The 13,774-nt window shown below is 37.5% G+C and overlaps 1 protein-coding gene across 6 annotated transcripts in view; it reads left to right on the top strand.

The window, feature by feature from the left end:
- The first annotated feature begins 210 nt into the window (after window positions 1-210).
- Window positions 211-13,774, top strand: part of LOC131162512 (alpha-glucan water dikinase 2) — a 157,882-nt gene continuing 144,318 nt past the window's right edge. For 4 of the 6 annotated variants that reach the window (XR_009138846.1, XR_009138845.1, XM_058119091.1 and 1 more), the window contains exons 1-9: window positions 211-1,856; window positions 1,948-2,057; window positions 2,152-2,236; window positions 2,328-2,419; window positions 2,519-2,672; window positions 4,234-4,545; window positions 5,941-6,051; window positions 6,173-6,271; window positions 6,358-6,489. Coding sequence is in view for 4 of the 6 variants with exons in the window: in XM_058119091.1 (XP_057975074.1) it covers window positions 1,776-1,856; window positions 1,948-2,057; window positions 2,152-2,236; window positions 2,328-2,419; window positions 2,519-2,672; window positions 4,234-4,545; window positions 5,941-6,051; window positions 6,173-6,271; window positions 6,358-6,489 (1,176 nt within the window). In the remaining 2 variants the exon portion in view is untranslated. Of the gene's footprint in view, window positions 2,058-2,151; window positions 2,237-2,327; window positions 2,420-2,518; window positions 2,673-4,233; window positions 4,546-5,940; window positions 6,052-6,172; window positions 6,272-6,357; window positions 6,490-13,774 lie in introns of all 6 variants that reach the window. The other 2 variants (XM_058119093.1, XM_058119092.1) reach the window with 2 other exon arrangements.

Below are 13,774 nucleotides of genomic sequence, written 5' to 3'. Positions count from 1 at the left end.
AATGGGGCTTCACAGTAACGTCCTTACACTATGAATTTTTTTTTACTGCCTTGATCTCTAATTAGAACTTTTTAGAACAGAAGAATATGGATACCAAACTTCTTGCGAGCGGTCACGGTTCCCCACCTCCCAGTTATTATATAAGTAAATAAAAGAATATGATATAAATAAATAAATAAATAAAGGAATATGATTCTGCTAAACAGCCAATCAGCTAAATTATCTGACTTGGTAAGTTGACTTTTTCTGGCATGGACTTAGCTTGAATCCACTGGTGAAGCCACCCAAAAGAAACACTAACTTAGTAATTTTAGGACCAGTATACCTATAGATTACTTTTCTTTGTGAGCAGATCAGTCATTGCATTTTAGTATTCTAGTGTTAAAGATGTATGGTGGGTTCTACAAAAAAATAATAGTATGTAGTAGGTATATGGATAGATTTCATTGTATGCTAGAGTAATGACTAGTGTTTGAACTAGAGATGGAGTGTCTAGGGAATTTCCAATCACAATATGTGCACATCAAGAGTTCGTTTTGTGTCCTTGTCTTTTTGTATTAGTGATAGGTGAACCTAACGGAAATATCCAAAATAAGGTTCCCTTGGTGCATATTATTTGCAGATGATATTATTTTAATTTGAGGAAACTAGAGGTGGAGTCTAAGTTAGGATTATGGAGAGAAGCTTTAACACTCATTTCCCATGCGATTACGGGTCTATCCACAGAGGTCTTTGCCAGTATTGAAAAAATACAACAACAACAATAAAATCAAACCTTAAATCCACTAGGTGGGTCAGTTATATGAATCCTTTTTAGCCAATTTATGCAATCATGAACAATTTCTTTTGACAGATTTAGGACTATTAAATCGTTACTATCTTTTTCCAAGTTATTTTAGGTCTACCTCTACCCCTTCTACTGCCCCCCACAGTAACTAACTCACTCTTTCTCATTAGTGCACTATGTGACCTACGTTGCAAGTGTGAATACCATTTGAATCGTCCCTCCCTCATCTTCTATAGGAGCTACACCTAACTTACCGCGAATGATTAAACTTAATGGTCAAGAAATTTATAGAATAAGAGATTTTTATTCCTCGGATCGTGAAGTTGTATTATGTAGAATTAAAATTAAGTTGGGTAAAATGGAAAATGCTTTTGGCTTGTTGTTTGATTTTGTAGAATACCCTTAAAATTAAAATGAAAGTTTTACAAGATGACTATAAAATGAGCTATGCTAGATGGTTTAGAGTCTTTAGACTATTGGGCAACTAAGAACCATATCCAAAAAGTGGTTGCTGAAATGAGAATGCTAAGGTGGATGAGTGGTATGACTCTAAATATTAATAAAGAAACGAACATATTCATTCTTAGGCATAGCACCTGTATTAATAAGGGAGGGGTGGCAGAGGTGGTTTGGGCATGTGCAGCGTAGGCCAAATAATGCACTACAAAGGAGGGCTAAGTGGTAGTGGAATAGAAGGGGGAGGGGTAGATTTGGAATGAGTTAGTAAGGATTTAATAGCCCTTCTTTTATCAGAGGTTGCCCAAGATCGGGTAGATTGATAGAAACAGATTCATGTTGCAAGCCACCCAGTGGACTTAAGGCTTGGTTGTTGCTGCTGCTGTTGTACTATAAAAGATACTGTGGTCTTTTAGTAATTCTGATTAGAAAGTTGATGCTTATAAATGGGATGTAGGAGGCTTATGTAATGAATTTTTTTTTTCATGCACTTTGAAACCCATCTTACCCATTTGTCACATAAGTAGCTGTGATGGCATCCTTGAATTCGGTTAGCTGTAGACAGCTTCCTCGAGTTCATCAGTTTGAACTTGCTGAAGGAATGCAACTTCAGGTACTGATATTTAATTTGAACACCAAAATTATAAATCATGTTGCCTAATTTGGAATAGTGAATATATACTTTCACTCCTTGGTTTCCTTAGATCAATATCTTAGGATCTTCAAGTGGTTGCAATGCAAAAATTGAGCTTCAACTTAAGAATTGTTCAAGGACATGGATTCTTCATTGGGGCTGCACTTACGGTGGAAATAAGTATGGCCAAAACTATGAGCTCTTTTCAACTCTTTAATGCTTTTATATGGTTGTTTTGAATGCACATCAACTTTGTGATATATACCTTCTACAGGAACTGGGTCATTCCTGCTAATCATTCTTCATCTCCAGGGACAAAAATTTATAAGCAGACTGCAATGCAAACACCATTTATGAAGGCATCTCTTTCTTTAAAACTCAGTTCTCTTTGTGTCTGTTTTTTGTTTTCACTGTTTAAGCATGTTGATATTTTCCCCCTTTAAATTGCAGAGTGGAGAAATTTATTCTATAATGATTGAGTTGCAAGACCCTAAAGTACATGCTATTGAATTTGTTCTGAAAGATGGCATGCATGATAGATGGTTGGTTTTGATTTGATTCTCTGTGCTTGCTGTAGCCTGGTGATGATGTTAAATATTGCAATCTCGGCTTCTGTTAAGTTTTGTATCCTCACTTTCTAGGTTGAAACTAAACCGAGGGAATTTCCAAATTGAGATACCTGAATGTGATGCAACTACCTCTCATTTATCCATACCAAAGGATCTGATAGAACGCCATGCCTATTTACTCTGGGAGAAGAAAGGCAGGCCAATGAGATCTCAACAACAACAAAAGGTGGTCCCATTCAGCAACGCTTCAGTTTTTCTAGAACTTTGCTAAACCGTTTTTAACGGGAACGTAATATATGCTGAATATTTTTTTCTTGGCATTGACGTGTCATGATGCACTGTTTGCTTCTTTATTTAATTGTTCAGAATGGAGCAGTAGTTGTCTTCTATAATGGTTCCTACTGCTAGGTTAAATTGCGTTTAACTAAAGGGCATCCTTTTAATATTTCAATAAATTCACAGTTTGGTTCTTGTTCAGAGAGGGTTCCTCCACACACCCCAACTCCTCCACCACCACTCTCCCCCCCCCCTCCCCCCCCCCCCCCCCCCCCCAAAATTGGGGCCACCTGTGGGGCCAGGGCGGAATCTGCAAGGAAGTATGCCATCCTTGAAGATATTTGAGGATGAATTTTTATTTTCAGTTTTTGTTTACATTTTTTTTTTCTGTCCAAGTAATATCTGGTTTTCCCCCCCCCCCTCCCCCCCAAGGTGAGTGATCTTTCTTTTGTGGTTTTTTTCTTGTTACTTTTTGGGAGGTGGGGGGGTGTGGTGGAGGGGGCTGGTGAAGGGATGATACACTCCTAAAAACGATACATCCTTGTATAATGCAAGTCATTTTGTTGGCCTTGGAAAACAAAATAATGCACCCTTAAGGCAAACCTTGCAGCATCCATTTAATCTACCTCATAAGTGCATGTCATTGTCTAATACTAACTTTATCTTGAGGGCATGATTCTCTTGTCCAGACTTGGGTTGTTCTATGGTTGTGGAGATGTACCTGACAGTCGGTCTCACATGACATGATCACCTGCATACCAGACCATAACAAATGACTTTACCTGTTGTGATTGCTTCTTACTTCACATTGTCTCTTTTCCCTTGAGCCAAAGAAATTTATGGGCAATATGCTTTATTGTTTCTTCCCTTTGTCTTTTATCTTTCTGAGCTTTTTGTGCAGCATGGATTTGTCTATAAGTCATTTAAATTTGATCCATACTTTTCGCTTGCAGTTAATATGTATATCAATGCCTCTTGGGAAAATATAGCCAAGTATTTGTGATCCCCCCACCCCCCCCCCCCTCCCCTCCCTCTTTTAAAAGAAAAAAAAAAAACTCTTAAGATCATAGTACAGCTATATTTTTGTTTCACCATATTGATTTCTGATTGCTTTATGAAGGAAGATATCAATTTTCCATGCCTTTTGAATTGTTTTTTTTTTTTGTTAGATCATAGACTCTAGCATATTCCTTTTCCTCTAGAGAAATAGGGAAAAATGAGAAAAAAAAAAAAAAACCAAACAGATGGAAGTACTTAGTGGAATCCTAATGGTATTCTACGCCAGTTTTCACATTTGCACAATTTATAAGAAGTATTGATTTGTCAAAGAATGCTTTCTTTTTCAAGGGTTTCTCTTTCTGTTTTGTGACTTCGGGTATACCCCAGTATTGTCTGTGCATATGTGTTCATTTTACTCATAATGGCTGCAAAGGGTCCATGAGAGTGCATTATTATAAAAATTAAAAACATTGGTCAATGTTGCATTGTTTATTTGTGCATTTTCGATGCAGAAAGATTATGATGATGCTCTTAGAGAGCTCCAATTTCAGTTGTCCAATGGAATTTCTGTCAATGAGTTGCAAAGTAGTTTTCAAACTGCAAGCCCCATAACATTGGCCATTAATAAAGAACAACCAAGCCGAATACAAAACAGTTACTGTAGGAAATGTGATGTCAGTCAGTGGTTGCTGAAACATTCTGAGGGAGATTCCAAAAGTACCACTTTTCCATTCTCAGATCTAATGAATGTTGTGGAGAAGTCCTTGGGAGGAGATGAAGTGATACTGCATCAAAGCTACCATGTTGGCAGTTATGAAATAGCGGTTAGTATTTCTTGTAATAAGAATCTGCATTATGTTAAAAGAGAAGAATTTCTGTAGTGGAAACAAGTGCACCATTGTCATGCTTTCTTATATGTACTGCTTTGTCAAAAAAAAAAAAAAAATCATTATCCAAATCGGTTTTGTTTAGCTAATGTTTGTAATGTACTTTAATCTTCTGATGTGTTAGATTACCACTTTACCTAGAAGCTTGTGCTTTTAGGTTGTGAGCCAACGATGCATATAAAGCCTTAACATTCCCCTGCGCACGCAGCCGGTTTGTGCATGGAGGGATCAGCAAACAATGAATAACACTCATTATTGGAAACAAGATAATTCTTGAACAGACTTACAATAAACATGGGCAATGAGACTAGAACCCAAGACCTCCCGGTAACTATGGCTCTGATACCAAGTAAATGGCGACTTTAATTAAAAGATTAAACTGTCAGGTTGTTGTGGGCTAACAATGCATATCGAGCCTTAAAATGGAGCATCAGCCGGAGGGATCAACAAACAATGAATAACACTTATTATTGGAAACAAGATAATTCTTGAACAGACTTACAATAAATATGGGCAATGAGACTAGAAACCAGGACCTCCTGGCAACTATGGCTCTGATACCAAGTGAAATGACCACTTTAATTAAAATATTAAACTGTCAGGTTGTTGTGGGCTAACAATGCATATCGAGCCTTAAAATGGAGCATCAGCCGGTTTGTGCATGGAGGGATCAACAAACAAGGAATAACACTCATTATTGGAAACAAGATAATTCTAGAACAGACTCACAATAAATATGGGCAATGAGACTAGAACCCAGGACCTCCTGGCAACTATGGCTCTGATACCAAGTAAACTGGCCACTTTAATTAGAAGATTAAACTGTCAGGTTGTTGTGGGCTAACAATGCATATCAAGCCTTAAAATGGAGCATCAGTGATCCTAATATATTTGAAATAATATACAGCAGATTAAATTCGGATCTAGGTCAATTAATTTCTTAAGAGCCATAATACTTAATTATCACCAAAGTAAAATGGGTTGCTTGGATTTGTCTTTTGCACTTCCAAAAATGATGCTGTTTGCCCTTCTTCTGCAATAAATAAAGAAGGGTGCATTTATAAATTTAAGAAAACTTATTACCTTCTAAGAAACTGAATTTTTTATACTATCAGATGTCTGATAACAAAACATTTGAGTGTTGATTCTATTTGTCCTTAAACTTGTACTGGTTAATGGTCTGGAGTCTAATTTAACCTGTTACTGTTCAAATTCAATCCATTTCTGTGGACCTAGCATTGGCAGCTTGCCTACATTAATGTCTTTTGAAAATGGAAAAAAGGTTCTTAGTTTCCTATTTGTTGAATCTTTTAACATATCTTCCCATTATAGGTGCTCCTCAAGATTGTTAATGGTGACCTTCACGTATTAGTTGCTGCAAACATGAAAGCTGTGGCAGTGCTTCACTGGGGCATATCAAAGATGTCTCCTGGGGAATGGTTGGTGAGTTCATTATCTTCTACTTCTTAATCTTGAAGAATTCAATACAATGAAGGTGAACAATCTTTAGCCGCCACCATGGTGGTACTTGAATCTTATACTATGCCTTCTTTGCTGATTTCAGTCCCCTCCACAAGACATGTTACCAGAAAAATCAAAGCTGCTTGATGGAGCGTGTCAGACTTACTTCAAAGCCATATCAACTGATAGAGGATTCTTTCAGGTACTACATGTAAAATAATGTTCTGTGCATGTGTTGCATCCTCTTTTTCTTGACTTGTATTAATTTTGCCTCATTTTGTTATTCAGTTTGTAGATATTAATTTGCAGCAAAGGAATTTTGTGGGTGTCCAATTTGTCATCTGGTCAGGTGGATCTTGGATAAAAAATAAGGGGGCAAAATTTTTTGTTGGTCTAAAAACAGAAAATCCAAGCACAAAGGTGATCTTGATTTATCCTTCTTAACCAGTTGTTTAGATCGTGCTCTCCTTGATCTATTAGAAATCTGAGTTTTTCTGTTATTTCAAGCTCTCATCTGTTGTTGCATTGCCTGTATTCATGGGGTAAGAAACTGTTCAAGGTGCTTCGAAAAGGGTGGTTTAATTTCTGTTAGATTTTAGAAGGTTTGATTTGGCATTTATGTACCATACTGCACAACTGATATCCAAATCTTGTTGCTATTGAAGATTGTTTTTATTAGAAGTGGATAAGATATTTTAGTAAATAGTGGTGCTGATTGAGGGTATTTTTGTCTTTATGTCTTTATTGTTAATATATGAGGGCAAACCTGGAGCTGATACAGTATGCTTCCGGGAAACTGCTGATTGGGCTTTCTCTTCTTCTTCTTCTTCTTCGTCTTCTTCTTGTTCTTCTTCTTCTCTAATCCTAGGTGATGTATTCCTGTGAATCGTCAATTTATTTCATATTTACAACATATTAGATCAGTTTCTCTTAACTTGTTAAACTTGATGTAGTTACAGACCTTCTTTTTCCTCTCCTTTTCCCTCCCTTGTCGACTCTTAAAGTAAAGATCTCTTTTTTTTTTTTCCTGATTTGAGAGTCATTTAGGTTTCTTATCCTTCTGCTCTCAGCTGTGAGCTATTCTTGTGGGTGTTGTGTGGCTTGTGGTAGTTTGCTCATGTAAGACAGCTCCCTACTATTTCTGGTGGACTTCTGTTGTGGTATAAGTATAATCTTAAAAAATAAACTAAGGAATTAACATATTTGCGTTAAGTTAACATAGTACCTATAGAAGATAGGATAGGGGAGGGGTGGCTCAAATAGTATTGCAATCTGAATGAAGGCCAAATAGTGCAGCACTAATGAATGAGCTAGTTGTTGTTAGTGCTAGTAGAAGTAGAGGTAGACCTGAAATAACTTGGAGTGAGATAGTGTGTAAGTATTTAATAGCCATTAAATTGTCGGAGGAAATTGCCCACAATTGTGTAAATTGGTGGAAAGGATTAATGTATTGGACCCTGCCTAGTGGGACTTAAGGTTTGGTTTGTTGCTGTTGGTGTTGTTGTATATAAGATGGCAAACATGGATCTGTATGTAAGGCTGTAGAAACTGCCGCTTTTCTCTTGCTTTCTTCTTATTTTCATCTCTTCGCTTTTCTTTGTCTTCTATGCTCCATCTTTAACTTTACAAGAGGTAAAATGGTCATTGTTTCGTACTTGGCATATATTATAAAAGAGGAAGAGCGTTGTTATTAGGTCAAATTTACCCAATAGTTTAAAATTTTATTGCATGGTTCTTAGACATAAAACCTAATTGCCACAGCTTCCATCGAACAGAAGCCCTAAATCTGCTGCATGTCTGCCATCATAGGAGAATTGCCAGCACTATTGTAGGCATGAAAACCAGCCAGCAGCTGCCAGAAGCCATGGCAATTGCTGGAAAATCCTTGGACAACACTGCCAGTACAGGAACACAAAAACCCATTTAGATTTTGCAAACCAACACCGTGGCCACTCACATACGTTGCTTATCTGTCTACCACTGAAATCCGATTACTGGAGCTGCTCCCATGTGCTCTCATGCACCGATTGAAGGCAGGCAGGTTTGACCCCACACATCGGCACATGTAGCTTCATACATGCATGCTTTTGGCCTAAGTTAATCCTACACTATTTTAAATCTGTCTATAACCATGTTTTAGGTGATGGTTTTTGGCCAAAAATCTCACCTTGTGTGGAATTGAGGGAATGATTTTTCAGTGGTGTTGGAAGCTGTTTGTCAATGTCTACTGAGTTCATTGGGGCAGCCTGAAACAGTGTTATTTGCTGTGCTCATGATTTGTGTAGCTGTTTGTCTTGTTTGTTGTGTGTGTGGTTTGCTTCAATTGTCGAAGGTCGTTTGTGTTGGGATGGAGTTTGTTGAATAATTGGGTAAAATGAAAGACCTTATCACAATGATAGGTCTCTCCCTCTATTTGTAATATATGTTACAGTACATACCAATGACCATAGTTGTCAAATTGAGAATCAAATCGTGAATTGAAATTCCAATTTAGTGAATTGTGAATTGAGAATCGAATCGAATCGAATTATAAGATTTGTCACAAAATTTGAAAATTGATTCCAAATGGCATGCACTTATGTACAACAAAATAAAATAGCAAAACACATTGAAATTTCAACAAATATGGATAAATCATGTCGTTAACTGGAACAACACTTGCTGTTGAAGCAAGTTTTGTGGGTTTGAATCAAACCATGATGTTTTTAACTCTACATATATTCATATACAGGAAAAACTAGTCATACAAAAAGATATTCCATGATTTATCCATCCCATCTCTATCAAGTATCAAGTTACGGAAATTTGCCACAAAACTGTACGTCCAACACATGTTGTGAGATGTCATCTTCCAAAACAAAAAGGATATCTAAAAGCCCACATCTCATATTCATAAAAAAAAAAAACTAAACTCTAAACCATCTATGATAGAATATAGACTACTAATGTGCGATGTAGTGCATTATCATTCATCATCTCAGTCCTCTAATGCAAGGTCATTGTTATCATCACCATCAGCATCATCTTCAACGTCTACCACAATCATATCTTCTTATTCCTCCTCTTCTTCATCTCCTTCCTCTTCATCAATCAGCTCAATGTCATCTTCTTCAACATTTTTTCCTTTTCCTCTACGATCAAATATTAGGTTCCTTGGTCCTACATTATCATATGACATTATAAAATTATTAAAACATGTCAATTATATTTAATGCTCCATCATCCATTCATAAACTAATTAATCATAGAGCAACAAATATGAAGTCATACAACTCATACCCCTCTTTCTTTTCTTGCTATTTCCAACTCCTCTATTATCTTCATAGCACTCATTGGCATCTATCCATGAAATGTCTTCTAGTAGACAAGGGCCTTCCTTTTCGATAATCCATTCATCATCTGATTCCATGTCCGCTGAACAAATTGGATTATATGTCTCACCACTTTGTTGCCTCCTTGTTTGTCTTAGCTCTAGGTGAATATTGTACTTAACAAAGACAAGAGCACTAATCTTTGTTTTTCCAATCGGTTCCTTTATTTGGAGTGGACATGATCAAATGTGCTCCAATTTCTCTCACATCTCGTCGCACTACATGTTAAGCTAAGGACTCATATTGCAAGTCTTTGAAGCAGCTTACACTCCTCTCCATAATTCTCCCACCATAAAGCTATAGATATGATTAACACAAATGAATAAACATCATTTCGTATTTTTGGTTATGAACCAAAAACAAAAAACTAAACAATGAAAAAAATATCATAAAGACAAGTCAGCAATTATTGGTTGATATAATACCAGGTTGTTTCTTGTCTCTTGTTAGAGTAGCCATGCTTAAGCCAAACATCCCTTCAGCTTTTTTGAACTTTTCCAATTGTTGATCAATCTTGATCCTTGTTTCAACATCCGGATAGATTTTTTCAATAGTGTTATAAGACCAATTTTGACTTCCATGTCCGCATTAAAGCCATCATTATTTTGGAACCTACAAATAAAGGAAGTGATAAAGATAAATGCATAGGTAATAGATTTACTGCTCACATAACATGTTATCAAATTGATTTAGTTTTTGGACAATGTAACTTACCTCAGATTAAGGAAATATCCTGCTGCATGAAGGGGCCTATGGAGTTGCAAGTCTGATCTCGTATCAATGATGCTCCAAATATGATCATACTTGGTCTTTAGATGATTAAAGTTTTGGGCAATTTGTTCTTTTGCTTTATCCATGGCTTCATATATATACCCCATTGTTGGTTTCGCATCACCATTAACAAGCCTTAGGACTTTCATAAGTGGGCTTACACACTTCAAGAAATACTTAATTGCTTTCCAAAACTTATCATCACACAATAATTTGGCCTCCACTTTCTTAGCTTCCAACCTCGAAGCATATTGACACATGGCCCACTCCTCTGATGCAAACATGGCTTGAAGAGCAAGTTTGTTTTCATCAAAACTCTTCAATGTGAGAAAAGATGTAGCAAACCTTGTAACCCTGGCTCTCTTCAATTCTTTTTTTCTAGAAAGCTCTCTAAACATGTTATGCACCCATATGAGTTGGTAAATGAAGACACACACCTCCGTAGCCTTTTGAATTGTATTATGAAAGATAAGCAAATCTCCAATATCATGCAAAATTAAGCCAATGTAATGGGCTGCACATGGAGACCAAAATATATATTTCCTCTTCTCCATTAGCAACTCACCGAAACCCACAAGCTGAGACACTATCTATCCCCACTTGAACCACATTTTCCCCTCCAATCTCTTCCACTAATAAGTCAAGCAATTCATACAATTTATAAGCATCCTTCGCCACACTTGAAGTGTCTAAAATTTCTTTTTCATTGTCAATATTCTTTTGTTTTACTTCTTCCAAAAGATTGAAAATTTTTTCCCTCGCCTCTTCTGGACACTTCTTACAAGAAACAGCATTATTATGATCTCCTGTAAAATGATTCTTCATTCTAATTATGCCACCCCATCTTTCAAGCCCACAATAGTTGCACTTCAAGCGCATCCTATTATCATTGATTCAATATGATTTTGTTTTACTTCTCCCAAGAGATTGACAAAATTTTCCCTCACCTCTTCATATGGAAGGATTCATGAAGATGTTGCTTGAGCTGATCAGTGAGAGCAGAATTAGTCCCAGTGATGACAATGTCATTGACATAAACCAGAAGAAGAATGATACCAACAGAAGTCGACAACGAGTAGAGGCTAGGAGGAGGTGTCATGTAAACATCTTCCTGTAAATCACCGTGAAGAAATGCGTTCTTCACATGGCAAAGGGACCATCTCTGAGAGGCTGCAATGGCAATAATAGTACGCACAGTGGTCATTTTAGCGATAGGAGCAAAGGTCTCCTCATAGTCAACCCCATACTCTTGGCGGTTACCAAAGGCAACCAAATGGGCCTTATAACGGTCCATAGACCCATCAGGCCGAAGTTTCATAGAAAAAACCCAACACCCAATTAGCTTGATATGAGAAGGACAAGGGACCATGTCCCAAGTCTAATTTTCTTGAAGAGCTTGAAGTTCTTCTTGCATAGCCTTTCTCCAGCACTCATGTTTATCAGCTTGAGAGTAGGAAATAGGAATCGACACCGTTGATAAGGTCGCCGTGAAGGAGGTATGAGGAAAACCATACCTATCCAGTGGATGAGAAGCATGGCCAGATCGTTGAGGAGGATGCAAAATGGGATCAGGATCAGGTGGCAAGTCAGACTCAGGAAGGGGTAGAGTTTGCCGATGGCATTCATACACAAAACCAGGCTTGAAGTGTTTAGGAGGGCATATCAAATCATCAAAGTGAGGAAGAACAGAAACTGCAGGAGATGATGTAAGAGAATTAGGAAAGAAACATTCATGCTCAAAGAAAACGACATTACAAGATATATGAATTTTATTGGAATAAGCATCATAGCACACAAATCCTTTTTGAGATAAGTTATATCCCTTAAAGGCACATTTCACAGATTGCGCAGAGAGTTTGTGACGTTGATGCGGAGGTAGATGCACAAAACAGACACAACCAAAAGTGTGTAAGTCAAGAAAGCTAGGGTGCTGTTTATGCAGATGATAGTATGGAGAGTCGAAATTTAGCACTTTAGAAGGCAACCTATTAATCAAGTATACTGCTGTAGCTAAAGCTTCAACCCAAAATTTAGGAGGAATTGAAGATGCAAGTAACAAGGTACTAGCAACATCTAACAAATGTCGATTTTTGTGTTCAGCCACGCCATTCTATTGAGGCGTATAAGGACATAAGCGGTGAGAAACAATTCCTTTGTGATGAAGAAACTCAAGAAATTCATGGGACATATATTCTCCACCAGAATCAGATCGTAAAGTCTTAATGCTAGTGGTAAATTGATTCTCAACATATGCTAGAAACGATTTGAAAACAACAAAGACTTCAAACTTATAGCGCAGAAAATATACCCAAGTATACTGTCTATAGTCATCTATGAATGTCACAAAATATTTATAATGAGCGTGAGAAATGACAGGAGTAATGCCCCATACATCACTATGAACTAGGTCAAAGCAATTCTTTGCCCTACTCCCGGAAGAAGGGAAGGGAAGAATCTTACTTTTGCTGATTTTACACGTAGAACAATCAAAAGACAAAGCATGAGGCAAAGAAGAATCTTTTTTTCCCAACAAACCAGAATTCATCAAATGAGATAAAACAACTTTGTTTGGATGGCCTAAACGTTTGTGCCATACTTCACAATTATTGGAAACAGTAGTACAAGCCAAAGAAATGATACTAAGAATGGAAAGGTATAATGGAAAGAGTCTCCCAACTTTAGGCCCCTTTCGCTATTGTCCTCCCTGACACTGGATCCTGCACATGACAACCATCACTAGAAAATTGAACATTATAATTATCATCCACTAATTGTCCAACCAAGATAAGACTCGTAGAAAGCCCAGGTGATACAAAAATATTAGTAAGTGATGGTGCGCTATCACCAACCCCATTAATCGGCAAAAGATGGCCATTAGCAACTTGAATATTAGAAGAACCAGTGTACTTATAAAAACATTGCTAAGTATATAAGGAGAACTGGTCATGTGATTGGATGCAGCGGAATCAACAAGCCAAGATTGAGAGGGTATAGTACCCTTACCTTGCAGCCCTAAAGCGGGAAATGCCGATGCAATTATTTGCTGCACCATTTCTGGTGTAAGGGACGGTGTAGCAGCAGTGGAAGGTGACCCTGGAGTGAGATTTTGAGTGCTGGTTACCCCATCTGAAGTGTGGCCAGTAGCAGAAGCATGATAAGCATTCACGGGTTGGTTTTGAGGACGTGTTGGGGTTTTTTGATTATGTGCCCCTTCAGTTTACAGTAGCTGCAGTACTTTTTTAGCACAATGGGCAGCAATATGCCCATAATCTTTGCAACTGTAGCATTGAACCGTACGCATGTCTCGACCCCTCCCCTTGCCTTGAGCAGCGTATGCGACAACATTCTCTTGTGGACGCGAAGATTGAGTAAGAAGATGTTGTTCCTCTCGAAGAAGTGCTCCAAAACACACGTCAAGAGATGGTGAAGGATCCCTGTGCATCAGGTTGGAGCAAATAGACTCGAATTCTAGCCTTAGTTTCATTAAAAATTGTGAAAGTAAGATGTATTGCCAAGAGGGGGGGGGGTGAATTGGGATTTAAAGATTTCTTTGCAGATTCTTT

This window comes from Malania oleifera, chromosome 8 (genome assembly GCF_029873635.1).
Source record: "Malania oleifera isolate guangnan ecotype guangnan chromosome 8, ASM2987363v1, whole genome shotgun sequence".
NCBI lineage: Eukaryota > Viridiplantae > Streptophyta > Magnoliopsida > Santalales > Ximeniaceae > Malania > Malania oleifera.
Note: the sequence above shows the minus strand (reverse complement) of the source record. Positions and strands in the feature narration are given on the sequence as shown.